Genomic DNA, 18,240 nt, shown 5'->3' with positions numbered 1-18,240 from the left:
CCGCGAGTTCATCGTTAGATCTAACAATGCCGGTCGGTGATAGGCCAGGGGATATAGCCGGTAGAATGTAGCATGTATAATCTTGGAAGACAACGGGGTATACTGTGTAGGGGTATGGTACAAAAGTATACAAGAGTCTGTAGTATAGAACACTACTCCGTACTCTGTACTCCGCTCAGGTATAGTATTAATGGAGTAATGGAGTAATAGGGCAAACATTAGGTGCCACCTGCACAGCTCTCGGGCCTTGTGTGCCCAAAGAGAAAGGTCAATTTGAACTATTTATTGGATTTGCTAGAATGTTTCAGTTGAACAAAATGATAGCGAGTTCAGAGAATATTAACAGAGAGAAGATCACGAAATTGAGAAAGTAGCCCCAAGGTACGTACAAGGACGGAGTCCACCTCGGGAAGTAGTAACATCATCGAATGTTGCACTTCCGCCGCCTGACGCTCCCCGAATCTCCATCACAACCAACCCCCTTTCCCCTCTATCTCCCTATCTCACTCTCTTTCTATCTCCATCTCTTGGACTCCTTGCTCCTTACCTTTGAGCTTAATTTATATCCTGCCAGCTCGCGGCTAGCCTGATAGGCGAATGGCGGGACATATCGAGTGAACACTCAATCGAGCTTTCCATACATAACTTATGGCCAGGCAAAGGCCCTCATCCAACCGCCAGGACCCTCTTGAGGAATCTCCTCTTTCCCCAGGCACTTCCACCGCCTCGTCTTCCCTGAGGTAGTTCCCCATCTTCTCTCTCTCTCTCTCTCCCTCCATCCCCCCCGCCTTGCTCGCACCCTGCAACGAGCCCCCCGCGTGAATGCTCACTGAGAGCTGTGTGGACCGGATCGTGCAGCCCTCACAATCTGGCTCGTCAGTGGTGGGTGGCCCGCCATCGGGATTCATCGCTACATTTCTCGATTCGTCATCTTTCTACCCAACTCTTTGCATATCGCTTTGACCGTCTCTGGTCATCGTTTGCTTTCTTTCTTTCTCTCTTCATCCCTCACCTGTCACACATCACAAAAAAAGAAGATCCATTCTCATGTCATCCAGAATTACTCGCTCCTCCGCGAGACTTGCTACAGAACATCCTCCGGCGGAGTCTGATACACCGCTTCCCGCCGGATCGACCTCCTCCCGGAAACGCAAAGCGTCATCTCGTCACGACCGCCCAGCAGACGCTCCGCCCCAACCAGCGGTGTCGTCACCATCAAGGAAAACAAAGCGACCGCGGACTGCAGCGCAGACAGCTCCATCAACCGGTCCTGGTGCAGCTGCACCCCGTCGAGGCGCCCGTAGCCGCCCAGCCATGTCACAACCTGGGTATGTCAGAATTGCTGTTCTTGAAAATCGAAGGAGCTGACTAGTTCATGTTCTTAGGCCTTCGTCACGACCTTCTGAGGAATCGTCCAAATCAACAGTGACTCCGCAGCCGACCCGCCGAAAGTCCAGCCGCAATGGTGAGTTTGGTGCTGGCTGTTGAGATGAGGCGTGAATTGACGTGATCTTTGCTAACGTGGTTCTGCCTTCCCACAGAACGCCCTGGCACGACGGCTCAATCCCCGCCCCCTCGCCGTCAGAAAAAGCGATCCGCAAAACCAAATGCCGATGTCATAATGCGAGACGCGGAGGAGGAAGTTGAGGAAGAAGATCTTGAGGAGGAGGATGACTCTCAAACAGGACAGAGCCATGATGATGCCAACCCGTCGGCATATGACGAAGAAGATGACATGGACCCATTCAGCAGTAGTCTCTTTGGTGGCCGAGCCCCGATGGGACTGCAAAGCACACTCCGGGCGCTCAGTGGGATGATGGCAGGCCCCTCTACTCGGTTCCGGGACATACTCTGCAACCTCAGGGCAAAAGATGACCCATCCCTTCAGCTGTGTGCGCTTCAAGAGCTGTCAGATACCTTGCTTATCTCGAATGAGGATAACCTGGCTGGTCAGTTCTCGCCTGACCCGTACGTGAAGGAGCTTGTGACTCTCATGCAACCAAATCAATTTGGTGAGGAGAACCCCGAGATCATGCTCCTCGCATGTCGGTCTCTTGCAAACTTAATGGAAGCCCTGCGGGGCTCCGTTGCGAATGTTGTTTATGGCGGCGCTGTACCGATCCTGTGCCAAAAACTTCTTGATATCCAGTTCATTGATCTGGCTGAACAGGCCTTGAGTACCCTGGCCAAAATTTCCGTTGACTTCCCTGCCTCTATTGTGCGTGAAGGTGGCTTGACGGCCTGTCTTACCTATCTTGACTTCTTCCCTACCAGCACCCAGCGAACAGCGGTAACGACGGCTGCAAACTGCTGCCGGAACCTGCCCAATGGCTCGTTCCCCGTGGTGCGGGACGTAATGCCCACTCTTTTGAATGTTCTTTCTAGCAATGATCCTAAGGTCGTGGAGCAGGGGTGCCTCTGTGTATCGCGGATCGTTGAAAGTTTCAAGAACCGACCTCAGAACCTCGAGGAACTCATTGAGCCCGCGATGCTCAAAGCCGTTCTCCGGCTCTTGCTGCCGGGGACAACCAACTTGATTGGACCTCATATTCACACTCAATTCCTTAGGGTATTGGCTATCACCTCTAAAACAAGCCCACGGCTGTCCAACGAGCTTCTCAAAATGGACGTGGTCGACACTCTCTATCAGATCTTGACTGGCGTATCTCCCCCACAGGACGTGGACAATACAGCCGTTAAGATGGACAGTGTTCTGGTCATGCAGGCACTGATCCACCGTCCACGGGAGCAGGTTTATGAAACTTTAAATGTTATCTGCGAGCTTCTTCCGGGCGTCCCTAGCCGCGATGCTTCGAAAACGGACAACCTCCTGAGCACTTACTTTGACAGCCATATGTCAATTGGCCTGAGATCACCCAAATCAAAAGAAAATGTGGAAGACAGACGATCATTGCTTGAAGATTGCAAGAACGAATTGAAGCGTTTTGCGATGATCCTGTTTCCCACACTCACTGATGCTTACTCGAGCACGGTCAACTTGCATGTCCGCCAAAAGGTCCTCATTGCACAGTTGAAGATGTTACACATTCTGGAGCCCTCGTTGATTGAGGATGCTCTTCGTACTGTTCCCTATCCATCTTTCTTGGCTTCTATCCTCTCCCAGCAAGATCATCCCTCCCTTGTATCTTTGGCGCTGCGTTGCTCCGAGCTCTTATTCCAGCGACTTGAAAATGTTTACCAGCATCAATTCCATCGTGAAGGTGTCATTTCTGAGATTATAAAATTGTCTGAAGGAACTCTTTCCGAGGGCAGAGAAGCCGATTCATCTGACCCGACAGTCATGGATACCACTGCGGACTCGTCTCACGTAGTTCACAGGGAGTCAGGAACCGAGCGAGACGATGACGACAATGAAGATGAGGATCCCGATGACTTTGATGATGAAGGCGAGGATGACGATGGTGAAGACATGTCGGATTCCGAGGATGATGCGCCGACCCCACGCAATCTGCAAAAACTAGAGACTGCTCTCAATGATGTTGTCATTCGAGATGCTCAAGCTTTCCTTGAGGTCTACGAGGCTAGTCATGGCGAAACCGTTCGCGCAGAAGCCCTACGTATCCTGACTGCGCTCAAGTCCCTTGCCTCTGAAATCCGATCTCGGTACGAGCACGGGGCCGACGGCGGCCTTGCTTTGTTCAAACAACTTGCCTCTTACTTTGACGGAGAGGCTTTGGAGAGTATCACGAGTTCTGAGTTGTTGAACTCTGGCATCATACAGGTTCTTCTTGACGTTCTTGGAAACCACCAAGCTCCCTCCATTCGCGATGCCCGAGCTGCCTTCTTGCAAGCATTCATGGGAGTTTCGATTTCGGATAAAGCCCAGAGCCAAAGCACAGCCACGACTCCCTTCAGTGTTCTTATTCGGAAACTTCAGGATTTACTCAGCAGGACGGAACATTTCGAAGTTCTTACCATCAGCCACAACTCATTGGAAAACACCCGTAACAATGCAGCATACATGCTCTCTAAACAGTTGCGCCTGAAGTTGATTGCCGAAGATGACTCACAGATTCCTCGCCCCTATCGAAACATCATGGTGTCGATCCATGCCATTGCTCCTTTCCATGCTTTGGATGATTTCCTTCACCCACGGATCGCCCTCGCCGAAAAGCCCCGCTCATCTCGCTCCAACCGTGACACCATTCTCTCCCAACTTGCGACGGCTGCCCGACTCCGTGATCAGTTGGCCTCTGGGTCTGGAGCTGTGCCTGGTCGCACAGGCCTACTTGGATCCAATGCCGATCAATCCGGAGACGCACTTCACTCTCCCAGCACACGCCACCGACACCGTCGACAAGCACACACACAGGAAGACGAGGACGAGGACCACGATGATGAGCCGCTTGAATGTGCCGACGAAAGACAATTGACCGACGAAGATGAGGATGGCGGTGAAGATGAAGATGAAGAACTCAACGCCATTGATGACCTTGATGAGGACTTGGAAGTGGACAACGTCTCTGACCCCTCCGCCGTCAACATGGAGGTTGGAACCGAGGGCAAAGTCACTGCTCGCAAGGAGGACGGCACTCGAATTGGAACACCATCTCATACAACAGGTGGACCAAAGCCTTCTTCGTCCGCGCCGACCCCTCATTCTCACAGCCGCAGCAACAGCTCGTTGGCAAATGCTGGGCGTCCCTTCTCATCCTACGCTGCAGCTACGGCCTCGGTTCCCCAGGATTGGCATTTGGAATTCTTTGTGGACGGCAAGAACGTGGATCTCGAGACGACTATCTATAGGGGTGTTCACCACGACCGTGAAGATCTGGACGAGGCTAGCGCTAAGAACGTTTGGTCTTCTGTCCACACCATCACATACAAGCGTGTCCCGGGGCCCCCACCTCCCGAGCCATCCACCCTGCCTTCAACATCCCAAGCCGCCTCTTCTCAAGGAGATTCTCTTGACATCCCGAGCTCCCTAAGCAAAGATGCCACTACCGCATCTATCATTCGTCTTCTTCGCGGGTTGCATGAAATGAATGCCACTATCGATGATATCTTAACGGATGTCAAAGACGTAGCTCCCATCACCTCGGAACCGTTGGCCCAATTTATCAACACCAAGCTCACCGCAAAAATCAACCGACAATTAGAAGAGCCATTGATTGTGGCAAGCGATTGCCTTCCAACTTGGAGTGAGGACCTTGCAAGACTCTTCTCTTTCCTATTCCCATTCGAGACCAGGCATTTGTTCTTGCAGTCCACTGCCTTTGGTTATTCGCGCGCAATGCTCAGGTGGCAAGCCTCTGTGAGTGGTCAGGACAGCCAGCGGGATCTGCGCCGTGACGATCGCCCATTCATGGGCAAATTGCAACGCCAAAAAGTTCGAATCTCTCGTACACGCATCTTGGATTCCGCGCTGAAGGTCATGGAGCTTTACGGGTCTTCACCAAGCATTCTCGAAATTGAATATTTCGAAGAAGTTGGAACTGGATTGGGACCAACTCTTGAGTTTTACTCCACAGTCTCCAAGGAGTTCTCAAGAAAGAAACTCAAAATCTGGCGAGACACTGATGGTAGCTCTGAGGCAGAGTATGCTTTCGGTAAACGCGGCTTATTCCCGGCACCAATGAGTGATCAGCAGGCAAACGAGGACAACGGCAAGAAGCAGTTGAATATCTTCAAGGTCCTTGGAAAATTCGTTGCCCGTTCCATGCTTGATTCCCGAATCATTGATATCTCCTTCAACCCGGCTTTCTTCCGCATCGCAGACACAATGTCCTCTGTCGCCCCCTCTTTGGGAACTGTCAAAGCAGTTGATCAAGACCTTGCAAAGTCTTTGATCATGTTGAAGCAATTTGTCAATGAAAAGAACGCGGTTGAAAATGATGACCGACTCTCGCCTAACCAAAAAGCTGAGGCTCTGCAAGATATCACAGTCCACGGTGTCAAGGTTGATGACCTGAGTTTGGATTTCACACTACCAGGATACCCATCTATTGAGTTGATCCCCGGCGGTACCGATGTTCCACTGTCAATTGAAAACGTGGACACCTACATCGACCGGGTGATCGATATGACCTTGGGCAGTGGTGTGCGTCGCCAGGTCGAGGCTTTCCGCACAGGATTCTCCCAAGTCTTCCCTTACTCTTCTCTCTCGGCATTCACTCCAAGCGAACTTGTCATGTTGTTTGGACAAGCCAAGGAGGACTGGTCTATCGAGACACTCATGGACTCTATCAAGGCCGATCACGGCTTCAATATGGACAGTCGCAGCGTGCGAAACCTGCTCCAGACCATGAGCGAGTTGGATAATCAGGAACGCCGTGACTTCTTGCAATTTGTCACTGGTAGTCCCAAACTTCCCATTGGAGGTAAGTTCCCTCTCCTTATTGTTCTTCGCAAATGGACGAGTATTAACCATATTGCAAACAGGATTCAAGAGTCTCACTCCCATCTTCACCGTTGTGTGTCGCCCAAGCGAACACCCATATACACCCGATGACTATCTCCCCAGTGTGATGACGTGCGTCAACTACCTCAAACTCCCGGACTATAGCGACCTGGAGACCCTCAAGAGACGACTCTCCGTCGCCATCAAGGAGGGCCAAGGCGCCTTCCATCTTTCTTAGTCCCGTCGACCGTCGCCGCTCCCTGATCTCCCTCTCTCTTCTTTATCTCCCCCAGTTACCATCTGTCTTTCTCAGCAAGGATGAGACCCTATTTACGATGCAACGATGTGCGATCCTTGTTCTTTTTGATTTTATCGCCCCTCATTCCCCCCCATTCTTCAGGTTTTCGGACGGACAATCTTGCTTTTCTAGGGTCTGTTTCCCTTCACTTTTCTTGCCCTTTGTCCTTTTTCATATGCCGTCTGGGCTGAAGGGCGTCAAGGTGGGATTCCAACAATAGTGGTATTAGATAGCAATGGTCACCTTTTTTTTCTTCAAACGTACATATCCCTTGCTGGAGCTTTGGTCGGAGGAACCTTGGAGTTCTCTGCCTAGGCAATGCTCTCTGATATCTACTAGATATTGCCGACCTCTAGGGCTTGAAATGTTCAAGGCATGCGGTCATTCTTGTCGATCTCTACGCAATCGTTCTCAGTACAAGGTTCTCCGTCCTGCAGCTTTGTTCTTCCCAGATTTTCTGCAGGTGGGGACGATCTGTGTCACACGAAAACGAATGGGCTATACTGGAAGCAAGACCCCTGCATCTTGGCTCTTTTTGCAGTTCCCAAGGGCGCTCCACTTTACACCGCACGTATGACAAGCCGTCTCCCGCAGCGTATCTCAGAGTTCTTGTGCAAGGGCGTAGAAACTATTTGCCCCGTAACACAGCGCGGCCCTTTTTTGCTTTTTCCGCCGAGCATGACGGCAATCGACGAATCCAAAACTTTCAGGTCATATATTTGCAGAGGGTGATGTCGAATTGACTTGAAGCAACATTTAGCTCCAATCCCAAATTCATTACTCCGTACTCCGTACTGACCACACGATATCTCGACATATCGACATATCAACGCCATGGCTGCATCCCCGGACACCAATATTGAGCGACTCAATGGCAATTGGATCTTGGTAATTGATAATGCCTTCTACTATGAGCTCGACGCCATCGGCGAGATCTATTCTGAGTGACTACTAATTCAGCTGTGTGGAAATCCAGAATAAGGAACTATCAAGCAATTCGTTTGATGCCGCCCTGAAGCTGGTGCGAGATTGATGGCCCAACGCCTTGGCAATGACTGGGCTAACCAATGCATAGCAAAAAATCTCTTGGCTTTTACGGAAGGCTCTTTCGTTCGCGACTATCTATCTCCAGGTTCTACAATACCCAATCAAAGACGGCCAATCCAGCGAACCTTCAATCAAGATCGATTTCATACAAACAGCCACCGGTGGACTGTCTGGAACAAAGGAGGAGCGTTTGCTGGATTGGAAGGAATATGATCACACTGATTATTTCTTTGGGGCAGTCAGGGCTTCTAGTCAATTCGTTTCTGGGGCTCCTGTTAAGGATGGATCCATAAGGCCAGAGTTCGACCTTAAGACAAATACGACGAGTGCGGAGATTAAACAATTTCTGACCGGAGAGATCAATGAGGACTGGACCAAGTCAGCTGGTTTCTTGGTCGAGTCAAAGGACGATGAGGCTGGGGATAAAATCCTGGGCTATTGGGTACACACCTTCGAGCGTAGCGAAAAACTGGACTGGACAGCAGAGCAGGTTTGTTTCCTTCGTTATTATCATTCTTCCAATCCCTGGTATCTTGCAAGTCTGACGTGACTATGAACTGACATTCTCACTGTAGATTTGGGGATTCGAAATGATCGGTGAACTGCGCTACTTCACCCGACGGGTCGTGATTATGACAAGCAAAGGCCAGCACATTTGTCAAAAGCTCGTTTATGATTTTGCCGGCTACTAATAATGAGCTTTGGAAGATGTGCGCTTATAGTTACGTCAATTCCTAGTGTGTGATTTAACTCATCTCGACATCGGGAGTTTGCAAATTTGTCCACAGTGTATCAAACACAAGTAATCAGTGCCACATCTTGACATTAAAAACTATCTATTGATATTAAAAAATGAATATACCGACCATCTGAACAGACTTCACAACCATCGTTTTCGCATAGCACCTCATAAAAAAGTTATAGCCTAGCATATTGGCTGGTCTGGCTGGTCTTCCCAAAACTGAAATAGAAGAGCATCACAAGCAGCCATGCTAACCAACTTTTGCGAGCAAAGTAATCCATCACGTAGCGAATATCTTGGTCTCGGGCAGAGACATGATTCTCGACATCGATGTTCTTGAATAATTGCATACGCATCTTTTCTTTTTCAGACAGCTTCTCATACATCGAAACCGTTTTATCCTCCGCGAAATCAAAGGATGTCCCCATGATTGCGTAAAGTCGACACAATTTGTCTTGCTTCCGTGATTTCCAAGTCTCCTTGACCCAATAAGGCTTCACATCCCAAGGAAGTCTTCGAAGCTTCATCACTGATTGCATATATGTGCTGCCCTTGCATCGAGCCCGAGCTCCACTCACAGCATGAATGCAACCGGTAGTACCGACAGCAAGATGGCACAGGAGACGATCCACGACGACGTCAACGGGAACCTCGTCAAAAGTGACACTCACGTCCGCGTCATCCATCCGTGAAGCAACTCTCATATTGTGGTATGGGAAAAGGAGCAGCGCTGCGGTGAACATTGTTGTTGGAGAAGACATCGGCATATTATATCCTGGGAATGGCAATGATTGAGCAGCACCAATGATGGCGGGACGCACAATGAGAAGCTTCTCGGGCGAACTTTTGAAATGCCGCACCAGAAGTCTTTCGGTGAGGTGTTTAGCGTAGGCATAGGACCAAGGGAAATCCTCTGCTTCGTATGCCGTGCTCGTGCCGTAGTTCCTCACTTCGTCCAGTTCATGTACGGCATCACATCCACTCGGGAGTCTGTACAGCTCCTCCTCAATCCTCAAATCTGTCTCTTCGCTGTGGGGATAAAGGTATGTGTTCGAGTATGCGGTCGAAACGTAAACGAATCGATCTAACATCTTGCACGACTGGGCGATTTTGACCATCATCTCGGTAGCCTCAATGACAGGGCCGTGAAGGCGTTTTAATGGCGTTGCTAGGTTGTTCGAGGAGGCGGCGTGGATAATAATATTGGTGGTATTGCGAACAGCTTCGAGCTCGGGCTCTGAGAGACCCAAGTTGGGACGAAGAATATCGCCATCGAGTACAATCAGACGACTAGGGTCACACATTGCATCGGCGGTGCCTTGAGGCAGCCATTCTCGCCACCTCATGCGAAGCTTTCTTGGGAGAAATAGTTAGTATGCTGCTTCAGGTAAACATCCTGGCTTCGAAGACTCACTCCACACCTCCCCTGCAAATCAAGTAAATTCGAGGAACCGACGTTGTCGTGAGTAGGCGATGAACAACCGCAGTGCCTAGGAACCCTGATCCACCGGTCACAAGGATTGATTTTCCTTCGTAGTAATTCCACATCTTGTGTAGGTGGATTTTGGTGCAGAATGTTTCAATCAATTAGGGGAACGACAGGGTTAACGCACAGATTAAAGCCCAGCAGAAGAAACAATTAAATACTCTTTACCCATCAATACGATCTATCATATATTGTATTCTCTCCTTGCAATAGGGTTGTGATCAGGCGTATCCGATCGGATACTCCGTACTAGCTAGCCTCATTCGGTTTAGTCCGACCTAGTGTCAACTTATAGTACGGAGTACTTCTGTAGATCCCCCTTGTGTTATACTACGATTGCGTTCAAGATCTTCGGCAATTTCAAGGTCAAGACCAATCATGATTGGGTTCTTTACGGAGTAATTTGCGGCTTGATCTTCCGCTAAGTCTCGGAATTGAGAAGTAGACTTAGTATGCAGGGAGTACTCCGTACTCCCTGCTTTAATGGCCGAGTGAAGCCGTGCTTGGATGAATTGGTTCACCAGGTGGATTCACCTTCGGAAGTGCAGCCCCGGAGTATGGCGTACTCTGCACTAATTCCAAGGCTGCAGAGTAATCCCGAAATCAATGCCTCGAGGTTTACTCCGTACGGAGTACCTATGCAACATGATCAGTAACACGTTCCTCTCGGAGTACAAAGTAAGTGGTTCAATGGATGAATACATGGATGTTTTATTAAAATAGTCTATCAGTCATAAGCTCTATAAATCTAACGAACGCACCACAATAAGCCCCTCCAGGGCTCTTCTAAGATTCTAAACACATAATCTAGTTTCGGTAAACAGACACCATAGACTGTAGAGGGGAGTTAGCTTTTATCCTAACGAGAAATGGTTGAATAGGGAATTTTGGACTCACGTCAGCAAATTTAGGCTCCACAAACAATGCCTTCGCTTCAGCAACCATGACCGCCCCCTCATGGTCCTCCTGAAGTAGACTGAGATCAGACATGGCAGATTTGGCATCCGTGGATTGAGCCACCGCTAAGGGAAGATAGGTCATGCGACCCTCAACCCAAGCCTTTCTCCCGTCGACCTTGGTTGTCTTGGTGCGCAACACATATATACGATCCGGCAGAGCGGGTTTGCGGAAATCCACATTGAGATTGGCAGTCATACCCAGACCACTGGGGAACGCAGCAGACACACAGCGCGCGAAGACCTCGTCGAACATCACGGAAAGTAGACCGCCATGAACGAAGCCGGGGTGACCACAAAGGTCTTGGCCGATGTGGAATACTGATACAACACTGCTGGCTCTATCTTTCCTTGCTTGTGATCCGGGCTTGCCAGTGGAAAGCCACATGTAAGGCTGGAATGCAAGTTTTCCAGAGCCAGTCAAGCTGCCGCCAACGAAGTGGTGTTGCCGGATAGCAGGTGGAATGGCAAGATGAGGCCTTGACTCCTTGTATGAACTATGAGCATCACGAAGGGTCTGAACAAGAGGTATATGGGAGACGAGGCTATCGAGGCTGGTAGCTCCACTTTCGGACAATTGTGACGTAGGTGCTTGTGATTTTGATGGAGAGAGAAACGGGGCCCCTTCGCCAGCTGACACATGGTGCTGGTCGTGAGGAATTGCTTGGTCGTGAACAACGGCTGAGCGCGATGGGCCTTGCTGATGCAGACGAGCGATCGACGGCGGGATTGTCCTGGAAGCTAATGCGCTTTGTGGACGCAATAGGCGGCGCGCCATGTGTGAAATGTTGGACATTTTGGGAAGTATGTTTGAAGCCCGATATCGGCCTGCAATGGAACTTTCTTCGCTCGAGTTAGCGCGAGGTATGCAGCTGCAGGTTGGGATGCCTACCTGTTATATAATAAAAGCTTCTTGAAATTCCCAAACAAACTCTTAGCTGGACGCGAGGATCGCCAGAGCTAGCAGGGGTGGGAGGCCGGAGTAGGGTTTGTTTGGATGTAGTATATTCCACACGATGTAGCCACACCACGAAGCCGGATGGTTTGCAGTGAGGATCAAGGTATTTAAAAGTCAGGCCCGGTGCTTTGGAACGCTGCAGCACGTTTTTTGAGCCGCCGATTTTTCATCAGTCGGGTCCAGCAGTGGGGCCCAAAGAGCCGACTATCGGCGGCTCGGTATGCCGAACTTTATCTCGGCATGCCGATGCCCTAAGCATCCCGAGGTTTGAGATAGGCACTTCCATCCCGCCTTCCAGGGTCGGTTTGATGTATTCCACATTTTGAGGAATCTCGAATATACCTCTGCGGGTATTTTGTGAGTCTGAGATTTATCGGGCGCCACAGAAAATCACAACCCAAAGTCAAGTGTGAGTGTCAAAACGGCCAGTCATATTCAAACCCCGACAGAGGCCTGGGGGGAGGGGGCTCTATGGTTTCCATCGGACCAAGACCATCTATCACTTAGATAAAGGCAAAGAAGCAATAAGAATACTAAGGTTGAACCTTTTTCAAACAACAGAAATGCTACCTATGCCAAACCAGGCGTTGGTTCATCTCCTTCCATGGAATGGCGCATGATATAGGTAGGCTATATGGCTATACTAGTATACTAGAACAAAGTTCCATCACCAAAGTTCAAGATGGGACTACACTTAGTATCTGGTCGGTTGGCCGCGGCAAGCTCACGTCCTGCTTTCCATGATCCCGCCTCCAAGACCTGCGGCAAAGACAGCTCAACACCATCCAGGCGCGCGAGGATCTTAGTATGCATCTCATCAAGAAGGGCCACAGTCATTGCTCGCCATTCTACGATCTCATCCGCCCCAGCGGCGAAAGAAGGCAAAGCACCACCGGAGAGACTGAGACCCCGCTGAAGGGCCTCGGGCTTTAGCTCAAGTACCCCCATGTCAACAAGCATTCCTCCGTTCCGGTACTCCGGAAGACCAGTACCCAGGTGGGTATTGGTCCATGAAACTGACAGAAGGCGGGAGAATGGCACTTGCAATGAGTATGCTAGCCACTGGGTCAGTTTGTGGAAGGGTTGGATATTGGAATAAGGCTTGAGCTCAGCTCCAGGCTGCTGTTCAAGGGCGCGCAGGGGCCACGCATCTCCGATGGGATGTCCTTCCAAATGAGTCCGGTCTGATGGCCAAATTGGGAGAAGCAATCGTTGGAGAACGTTCCAAAGATCTTTATAGTCAAGCTTTCCACTCTCACTAGATTGCGCAATGAGATAGTCTTCAACTTGTTAGCAGGGCTCCTGCGAAACTTAGGGTTCCATGAAAGGCTCGTTTGACTTACCCACGAGGTTTCCTGGACGGCCAGTGGAACCGAATATCTCCTTTAGATTTACCAAGGACTCGCCGAGCTTGCGAAGAATATCTGCACGGGCACCAACTCCGACCATGGGGTTTCCTTCGGTAACCTGTAGTCCATGGGATAAGATATCGATGTTGAGATTGCGCAGTGCCTCACCTAGTCTCGGTAAGCAAACAATGTATAAAGATGATCGAAAGAGATATACTCACCATTCGCAGTATGCTTTGATGCCGAGCCTGGGCCTGCAAAGTCGCCATTGAGGAACATGTGTAACGCCGCCACCGCAATGCCCTCACTTCGGTTGAGGGTGTGACCAGTCCCTGGTTCCTGGAAGCGCCAGAAGTCACCAGCACCGGCATCAAGAAGGACTGAGACAAAGAAAAGATCTACCAGACGTCGGGTCTTTTCGAGCGAGTCACATTTCTGCTGGTCCCATTCGGCCAGAAGTTTATCTATGCGGGGAACCCCGCCGACCTCGAAATGTTGCCAACGACCGTGAGGAGGGATGGTATGGTATTTGTCTGGGCCAAAGTCGCGCTATGAGAGATATTAGTCTGCTGTACAGCTAATATCACGGTTGGCAAGTGTATCAGGTCCTACCTGGATGAGTTTCAGGACATAGTCGGTGGCATTTTCCATTCGATCCGCATGGTAGTTAAAGTGATTGAGACGGCCTTGCCTAGCTATTTCGAGAACGGCATGCGCCCTGGAGCGGACAGCCTCTAGGCCAAGCAGTTCTTCAATCTGGGGGTTCATGTTGTTGGAATGTAGGAAGGAGTATGGAGCGGGGAGTTGGAGCAAAGAGTCGCCTTTTAGTGGCAAGGCGGGGAAGCTGTGCAATTAGGTAAATAGCTGCAAGCTGCATGTACCTAATGTAGCTTAGGCAGGGATGCATCCAATGGTCTTTGGGTGTTGTTTGTTATCGTCTGATACGTCTTATCAGTATCGGCCAGGTCCGACGCTCCCGAGGTTGGTTCTGTACAGAGTAACAATGTGTAGAATGTCCAAAGGCTTCATTGTTTTGGTATAAACTATATCACATGCTTTTTACAAACCCCATGCTCCAAAGAAATTTGCGTCACAATTAGAAAGTTAGAGGATCAAGGTGGCCGAGGAAGGCCTTGTTGCCCTCTCCACGAAGGAGAGCATCAATGTCAATGCGACCGGCGGTGAGATATTTCTCACTGACACCAATGTTGATGCGCTGAGAGAGCTGTTGCTTCAACTCCGCACGCAGGCCGGCCATTTCGGACTTGGTCATCTCGCTGGCTTGCTTGTCACGACGCTCGCGACCACCACCACGACCACGGCCCTTGCCCTTGGACTGGTCGAATTCATCGCTATCATACTCAACACCAAGATCATCAGCCGCGGCACGAAGCCAGTTGTCCTCGGTGTTCACCTTCTCCTTAGCAAGGGTGGAGTCGGTGATACGCTTGGCGAGGGTCATGCGGGGGCGGAGACGAGCCACAACCCGACGATCAATATCGAGAGACTCGAGAGGAAGCTTCTTGCTGGGTGCATCATCGGCTTCACCCTTAGTCCTCTTGGCGTGAATCTTTGCAGCGAGGCGGGCAACACCGACAACTTCCTCAGGAGCACAGATCAGAATACTCTTGCCGGACTCACCGGCACGAGCAGTACGACCAGATCGGTGAACGTATGCATCTGCTGCACGCGGAACGTGGTAGTGAATTACACAGTTGATACCCTTGATATCCAAACCACGAGCAGCAACGTCAGTGGCAACGAGAATTGAGCTTGGGTCGGCGGTAGGTGAGGAGAACCGCTCGATGGAGCGTAGTCGGGCCTTTTGGGCCATGTTAGAGTGGAGAGCGAACACTGGGAGCTGAAGTGCTTGCAAGAGCTGAGTGATACGACGGACAGCGGAGATGGAGTTCGTGAACACAATTGTCCGGTGCTTGGGGTAGTAGAGAAGGACAGAATAGAGGTAAAGGTCCTGAGAGTTCAAATTAGCATAGGCCTGGGCGTTACCAGGGTGAATGATGCCTTACCTTTTCCATAGCTGGGCACTCCACAATCCCTTCCTTTAGGCCGGAGGCCATCTGAGACTCAGGGTTCACATCAATGAACCTAGGCTTCTCTTCGCGGAAGTTCAGCTTCTTCAAAAGATACTCCATGGATTCCTTGTTGTCCAACATGTCATTGCCAGTCCAGCGACTCTTGCCTGCAAGCTTTTGTTGAAGGTCCTTGTGGAATGTGGCGGAGAAGACAAGAGTCTGCCTTTGGTTGGGCTCTTCCTCTTTCTCTTCATCCATCTCCTCGATATCACCGGCTTGCTCCTTGTCAAGTGCGCCGAGGATATCTTCCACTTCCTTGAAATTGCCCTGGCTCAGAAGCCTGTCGGCCTCGTCGACCACCAAGAACCGAATCTTCTGCATTTTGCGGATCAATCCTGTTCCTGTACTGAGGATTTCCCACACACGACCAGGTGTTCCAATGACAATGTCAGCAGTGGCAAGCTGTCTTTGTTGCTTTTGAATCGAAAGACCACCAGTCAGAAGAGCAATGCGGGCGTTCGTATCGGGTGAGTTGGCAATAAGTTCCCCAATGTGCTTGGCCAGTTGGTGTGCCAGTTCACGTGTGGGAGATAGTAACAATGCGATGGGAGTTTTGTTCTTCTCCTGTTTATCTTCTTCCTGCTTTCCCCTCATGTCCAGGTAGTGCTCGATGATGGGAATACCGAACGCCAGCGTTTTACCGGATCCTGTAGAAGCCTTACCGACGACATCATGGCCATCGAGAATGGCTGGGATAGCGGCTTTCTGAATGGCTGACGGGGAGCTGAATTTCATTTTGGAAAGAGCAGTGTAAATTTCAGAGGACAGGTTGAGGCTATCCCAAGCTGAAACATCAACCCCATCATCATCTTCAGCCTCCTCGAGAGCCGCGAATGAGAGTCCGCTCTTGATGTTTCGATCCTGGGTAGATTTGGGGTCTTTAGGCTTTTGGTCCTTGGGTTTTTGGTCCTTGGGCTTCGAGTCTTCTTTCTTCGCCTTCTTTTGATCCTTGGCCTTTTCCTTCTTTGATTTCTTGTCCTCCTTGGCTTGGTTCGCTTCCGGCGCAGGTGCAGTCTTTTCGGCGGAGGCCTTCTCAGAAGAGGGAGACTTCTCGGTTGAGTCTTCGTCGCTGAAGCCACCCCACTCCTCGCCGTCATCGTCTTCAGAAGGAGGCTTCACAATCGATTTTCTTGGTTTCCCAGTCTTGGCCTAGCAACAGCGAATATGTTAGCTTCCGCTCGGATATCTCATGTGTGATAGCGTCCTACCTTGAATTGAACCTCTCCGCCGCTCTTGATGATATCAACGCCATCAATTTCTTCGAGTCCAAAGAATCCCTCGGCATCCTCCATCCGGTCTGGCATCGCGACCTCTTTCCAGTTAAGGTCCTCGACTCCGACGGAGCGCTCATCGTCACTGGCGCTGTCAGCTTTGACGGCCTTCTTGCGCTTATTTGCCTGAGCCGCGGGGGGCTTTGGTATCGCGTGCTCTCTTTTGACCCATAATGTAGCAAGATATCTCTGAGTATCACAGAGTGTATAGGTTGGCAAGAGTTACCAGCACCGGAAGATTCGCAAAGAAAAAAAGCGGCAGAAAATTTGGTCCGCCTTGGAATCTTATCTTTTTGTTCCCCACGTCCAATCGCAAATTTAACCCACTTCGACAGACAATTGAGATCCCGCCACGAAAGGCCTGTTTTTGAAATGGGTAAATCCTCGAAAGACAAGCGAGATGCTTACTACCGCCTCGCCAAGGAACAAAATTGGCGCGCCCGCTCCGCCTTTAAGCTTATCCAGATCGACGAGCGATTCGACCTATTCGAGCACGAGAACCCGGACAATGTCACAAGAGTCGTGGACCTGTGCGCTGCACCCGGAAGTTGGAGTCAAGTCCTCAGCCGGGTGTTGATTAAGGGCGAGAGCTTCGGGCGGAGAGCATGGCTCGAGAAAAAGAGCAAAGAACAAGAAGGCTTGGAAAAGATGCAGACAGCCAATGACGATAAAATGGACTGCGATGAGCCTACATCAAGTGCTGAATTGAAACCCCGGAAGAACGTCAAAATTGTCTCGATCGATCTGCAACCTATGGCTCCCCTCGAAGGCATCACAACCCTCAAAGCCGACATCACACACCCTTCTACGATCCCTCTCCTCCTGCGCGCTCTAGACCCCGAAGCATACGAGCAACCCGCTGTTCCCTCCGATTCTCCTTCTCCTGCCCCAGAGGCTATCCGGGAGCCTCACCCTGTTGACTTGGTAATCTCCGACGGTGCCCCGGATGTGACAGGCCTCCACGACCTAGACATCTACATTCAATCACAACTTCTGTACGCCGCGCTCAACTTGGCAATGGGTGTATTGCGCCCGGGTGGCAAGTTTGTCGCTAAGATTTTCCGCGGTCGCGACGTGGATCTCCTATATGCTCAGCTGCGCACTGTCTTCGAGCGCGTCAGCGTCGCAAAGCCACGAAGCAGTCGCGCCAGTAGTCTGGAGGCATTCATTGTCTGCGAGGGCTTCATCCCACCCGTCAGTGACAGTGGGGTCGTTGGCATGGCCGCTTTGAAAAACCCGCTCTTTGGCGGTGCCGCGGCCCCAGTGCCAGTGTCAGAAGATGGCAATGTTGGTGTTGAGGTTCGTGAGGAAATTGATCAGACTTCGGAAGTTCGCACCACCACGACCATTTCAACGGAGAAAACCACGCCCAATCATTCCACTGAAGTTCGTCATCTCCAGACGACGACTTCAACCCAAGACCAGCCGCAAAAATTGACTAACAAATTCGCTGTTGAGAACCGATGGATTCCGTCGTTCATTGCCTGTGGTGATCTTTCGGCTTGGGACTCTGATGCCACGTACACTCTGCCCCCTGACTACGTCAATCTGGATCCCATCCAACCACCCACTGCGCCGCCATATCGGCAAGCATTGGAGCTGAGGAAGCTGAAGGGTGGCGCATACGGAAAGACCAAGTTTGGCCCTCGGCCGTGATTCTTATATTGCATGAATTTTTA

The 18,240-nt window shown here is 50.6% G+C and overlaps 7 protein-coding genes across 7 annotated transcripts; 3 read left to right on the top strand and 4 right to left on the bottom strand.

Moving 5' to 3' along the window:
* Positions 1-1,047: 1,047 nt before the first annotated feature.
* N7506_000423 (HECT-type E3 ubiquitin transferase UFD4) lies at positions 1,048-6,599 on the top strand (the record flags this gene model as incomplete). The annotated part of the gene is made up of 4 exons (XM_056949719.1): positions 1,048-1,328; positions 1,386-1,465; positions 1,542-6,341; positions 6,403-6,599. 4 exons carry the CDS (start codon positions 1,048-1,050, stop codon positions 6,597-6,599), a joined length of 5,358 nt encoding a protein of 1,785 aa, XP_056815634.1.
* An 894-nt stretch (positions 6,600-7,493) lies between these two features.
* On the top strand, positions 7,494-8,398 carry N7506_000422 (uncharacterized protein; the record flags this gene model as incomplete). Its single annotated transcript, XM_056949718.1, is given in 4 exon segments — positions 7,494-7,603; positions 7,620-7,680; positions 7,735-8,196; positions 8,282-8,398. 4 exon segments carry the CDS (start codon positions 7,494-7,496, stop codon positions 8,396-8,398), a joined length of 750 nt encoding a protein of 249 aa, XP_056815633.1.
* A 226-nt stretch (positions 8,399-8,624) lies between these two features.
* On the bottom strand, positions 8,625-9,996 carry N7506_000421 (uncharacterized protein; the record flags this gene model as incomplete). Its single annotated transcript, XM_056949717.1, has 2 exons — positions 8,625-9,804; positions 9,863-9,996. 2 exons carry the CDS (start codon positions 9,994-9,996, stop codon positions 8,625-8,627), a joined length of 1,314 nt encoding a protein of 437 aa, XP_056815632.1.
* A 745-nt stretch (positions 9,997-10,741) lies between these two features.
* On the bottom strand, positions 10,742-11,686 carry N7506_000420 (PaaI family thioesterase; the record flags this gene model as incomplete). Its single annotated transcript, XM_056949716.1, has 2 exons — positions 10,742-10,768; positions 10,832-11,686. The coding sequence occupies 2 exons, from the start codon at positions 11,684-11,686 to the stop codon at positions 10,742-10,744; spliced, it is 882 nt and encodes a 293-aa protein (XP_056815631.1).
* An 813-nt stretch (positions 11,687-12,499) lies between these two features.
* Positions 12,500-13,965, bottom strand: N7506_000419 (URC4/urg3 family protein; the record flags this gene model as incomplete). The annotated part of the gene is made up of 4 exons (XM_056949715.1): positions 12,500-13,128; positions 13,192-13,365; positions 13,419-13,746; positions 13,810-13,965. 4 exons carry the CDS (start codon positions 13,963-13,965, stop codon positions 12,500-12,502), a joined length of 1,287 nt encoding a protein of 428 aa, XP_056815630.1.
* Positions 13,966-14,293: 328 nt separating this feature from the next.
* mak5 (ATP-dependent RNA helicase MAK5) lies at positions 14,294-16,750 on the bottom strand (the record flags this gene model as incomplete). The annotated part of the gene is made up of 3 exons (XM_056949714.1): positions 14,294-15,169; positions 15,225-16,439; positions 16,499-16,750. Coding segments are annotated over 3 exons (2,343 nt in total), but the record flags the coding sequence as incomplete, so codon positions are not given.
* A 183-nt stretch (positions 16,751-16,933) lies between these two features.
* N7506_000417 (tRNA methyltransferase TRM7) lies at positions 16,934-18,217 on the top strand (the record flags this gene model as incomplete). Its single annotated transcript, XM_056949713.1, has 1 exon — positions 16,934-18,217. One exon carries the CDS (start codon positions 16,934-16,936, stop codon positions 18,215-18,217), a length of 1,284 nt encoding a protein of 427 aa, XP_056815628.1.
* Positions 18,218-18,240: the final 23 nt, after the last annotated feature.

The sequence above is a fragment of the Penicillium brevicompactum genome (genome assembly GCF_028827555.1).
Source record: "Penicillium brevicompactum strain IBT 35665 chromosome Unknown utg000001l_segment0_segment0, whole genome shotgun sequence".
Taxonomy (NCBI): domain Eukaryota; kingdom Fungi; phylum Ascomycota; class Eurotiomycetes; order Eurotiales; family Aspergillaceae; genus Penicillium; species Penicillium brevicompactum.
Note: the sequence above shows the minus strand (reverse complement) of the source record. Positions and strands in the feature narration are given on the sequence as shown.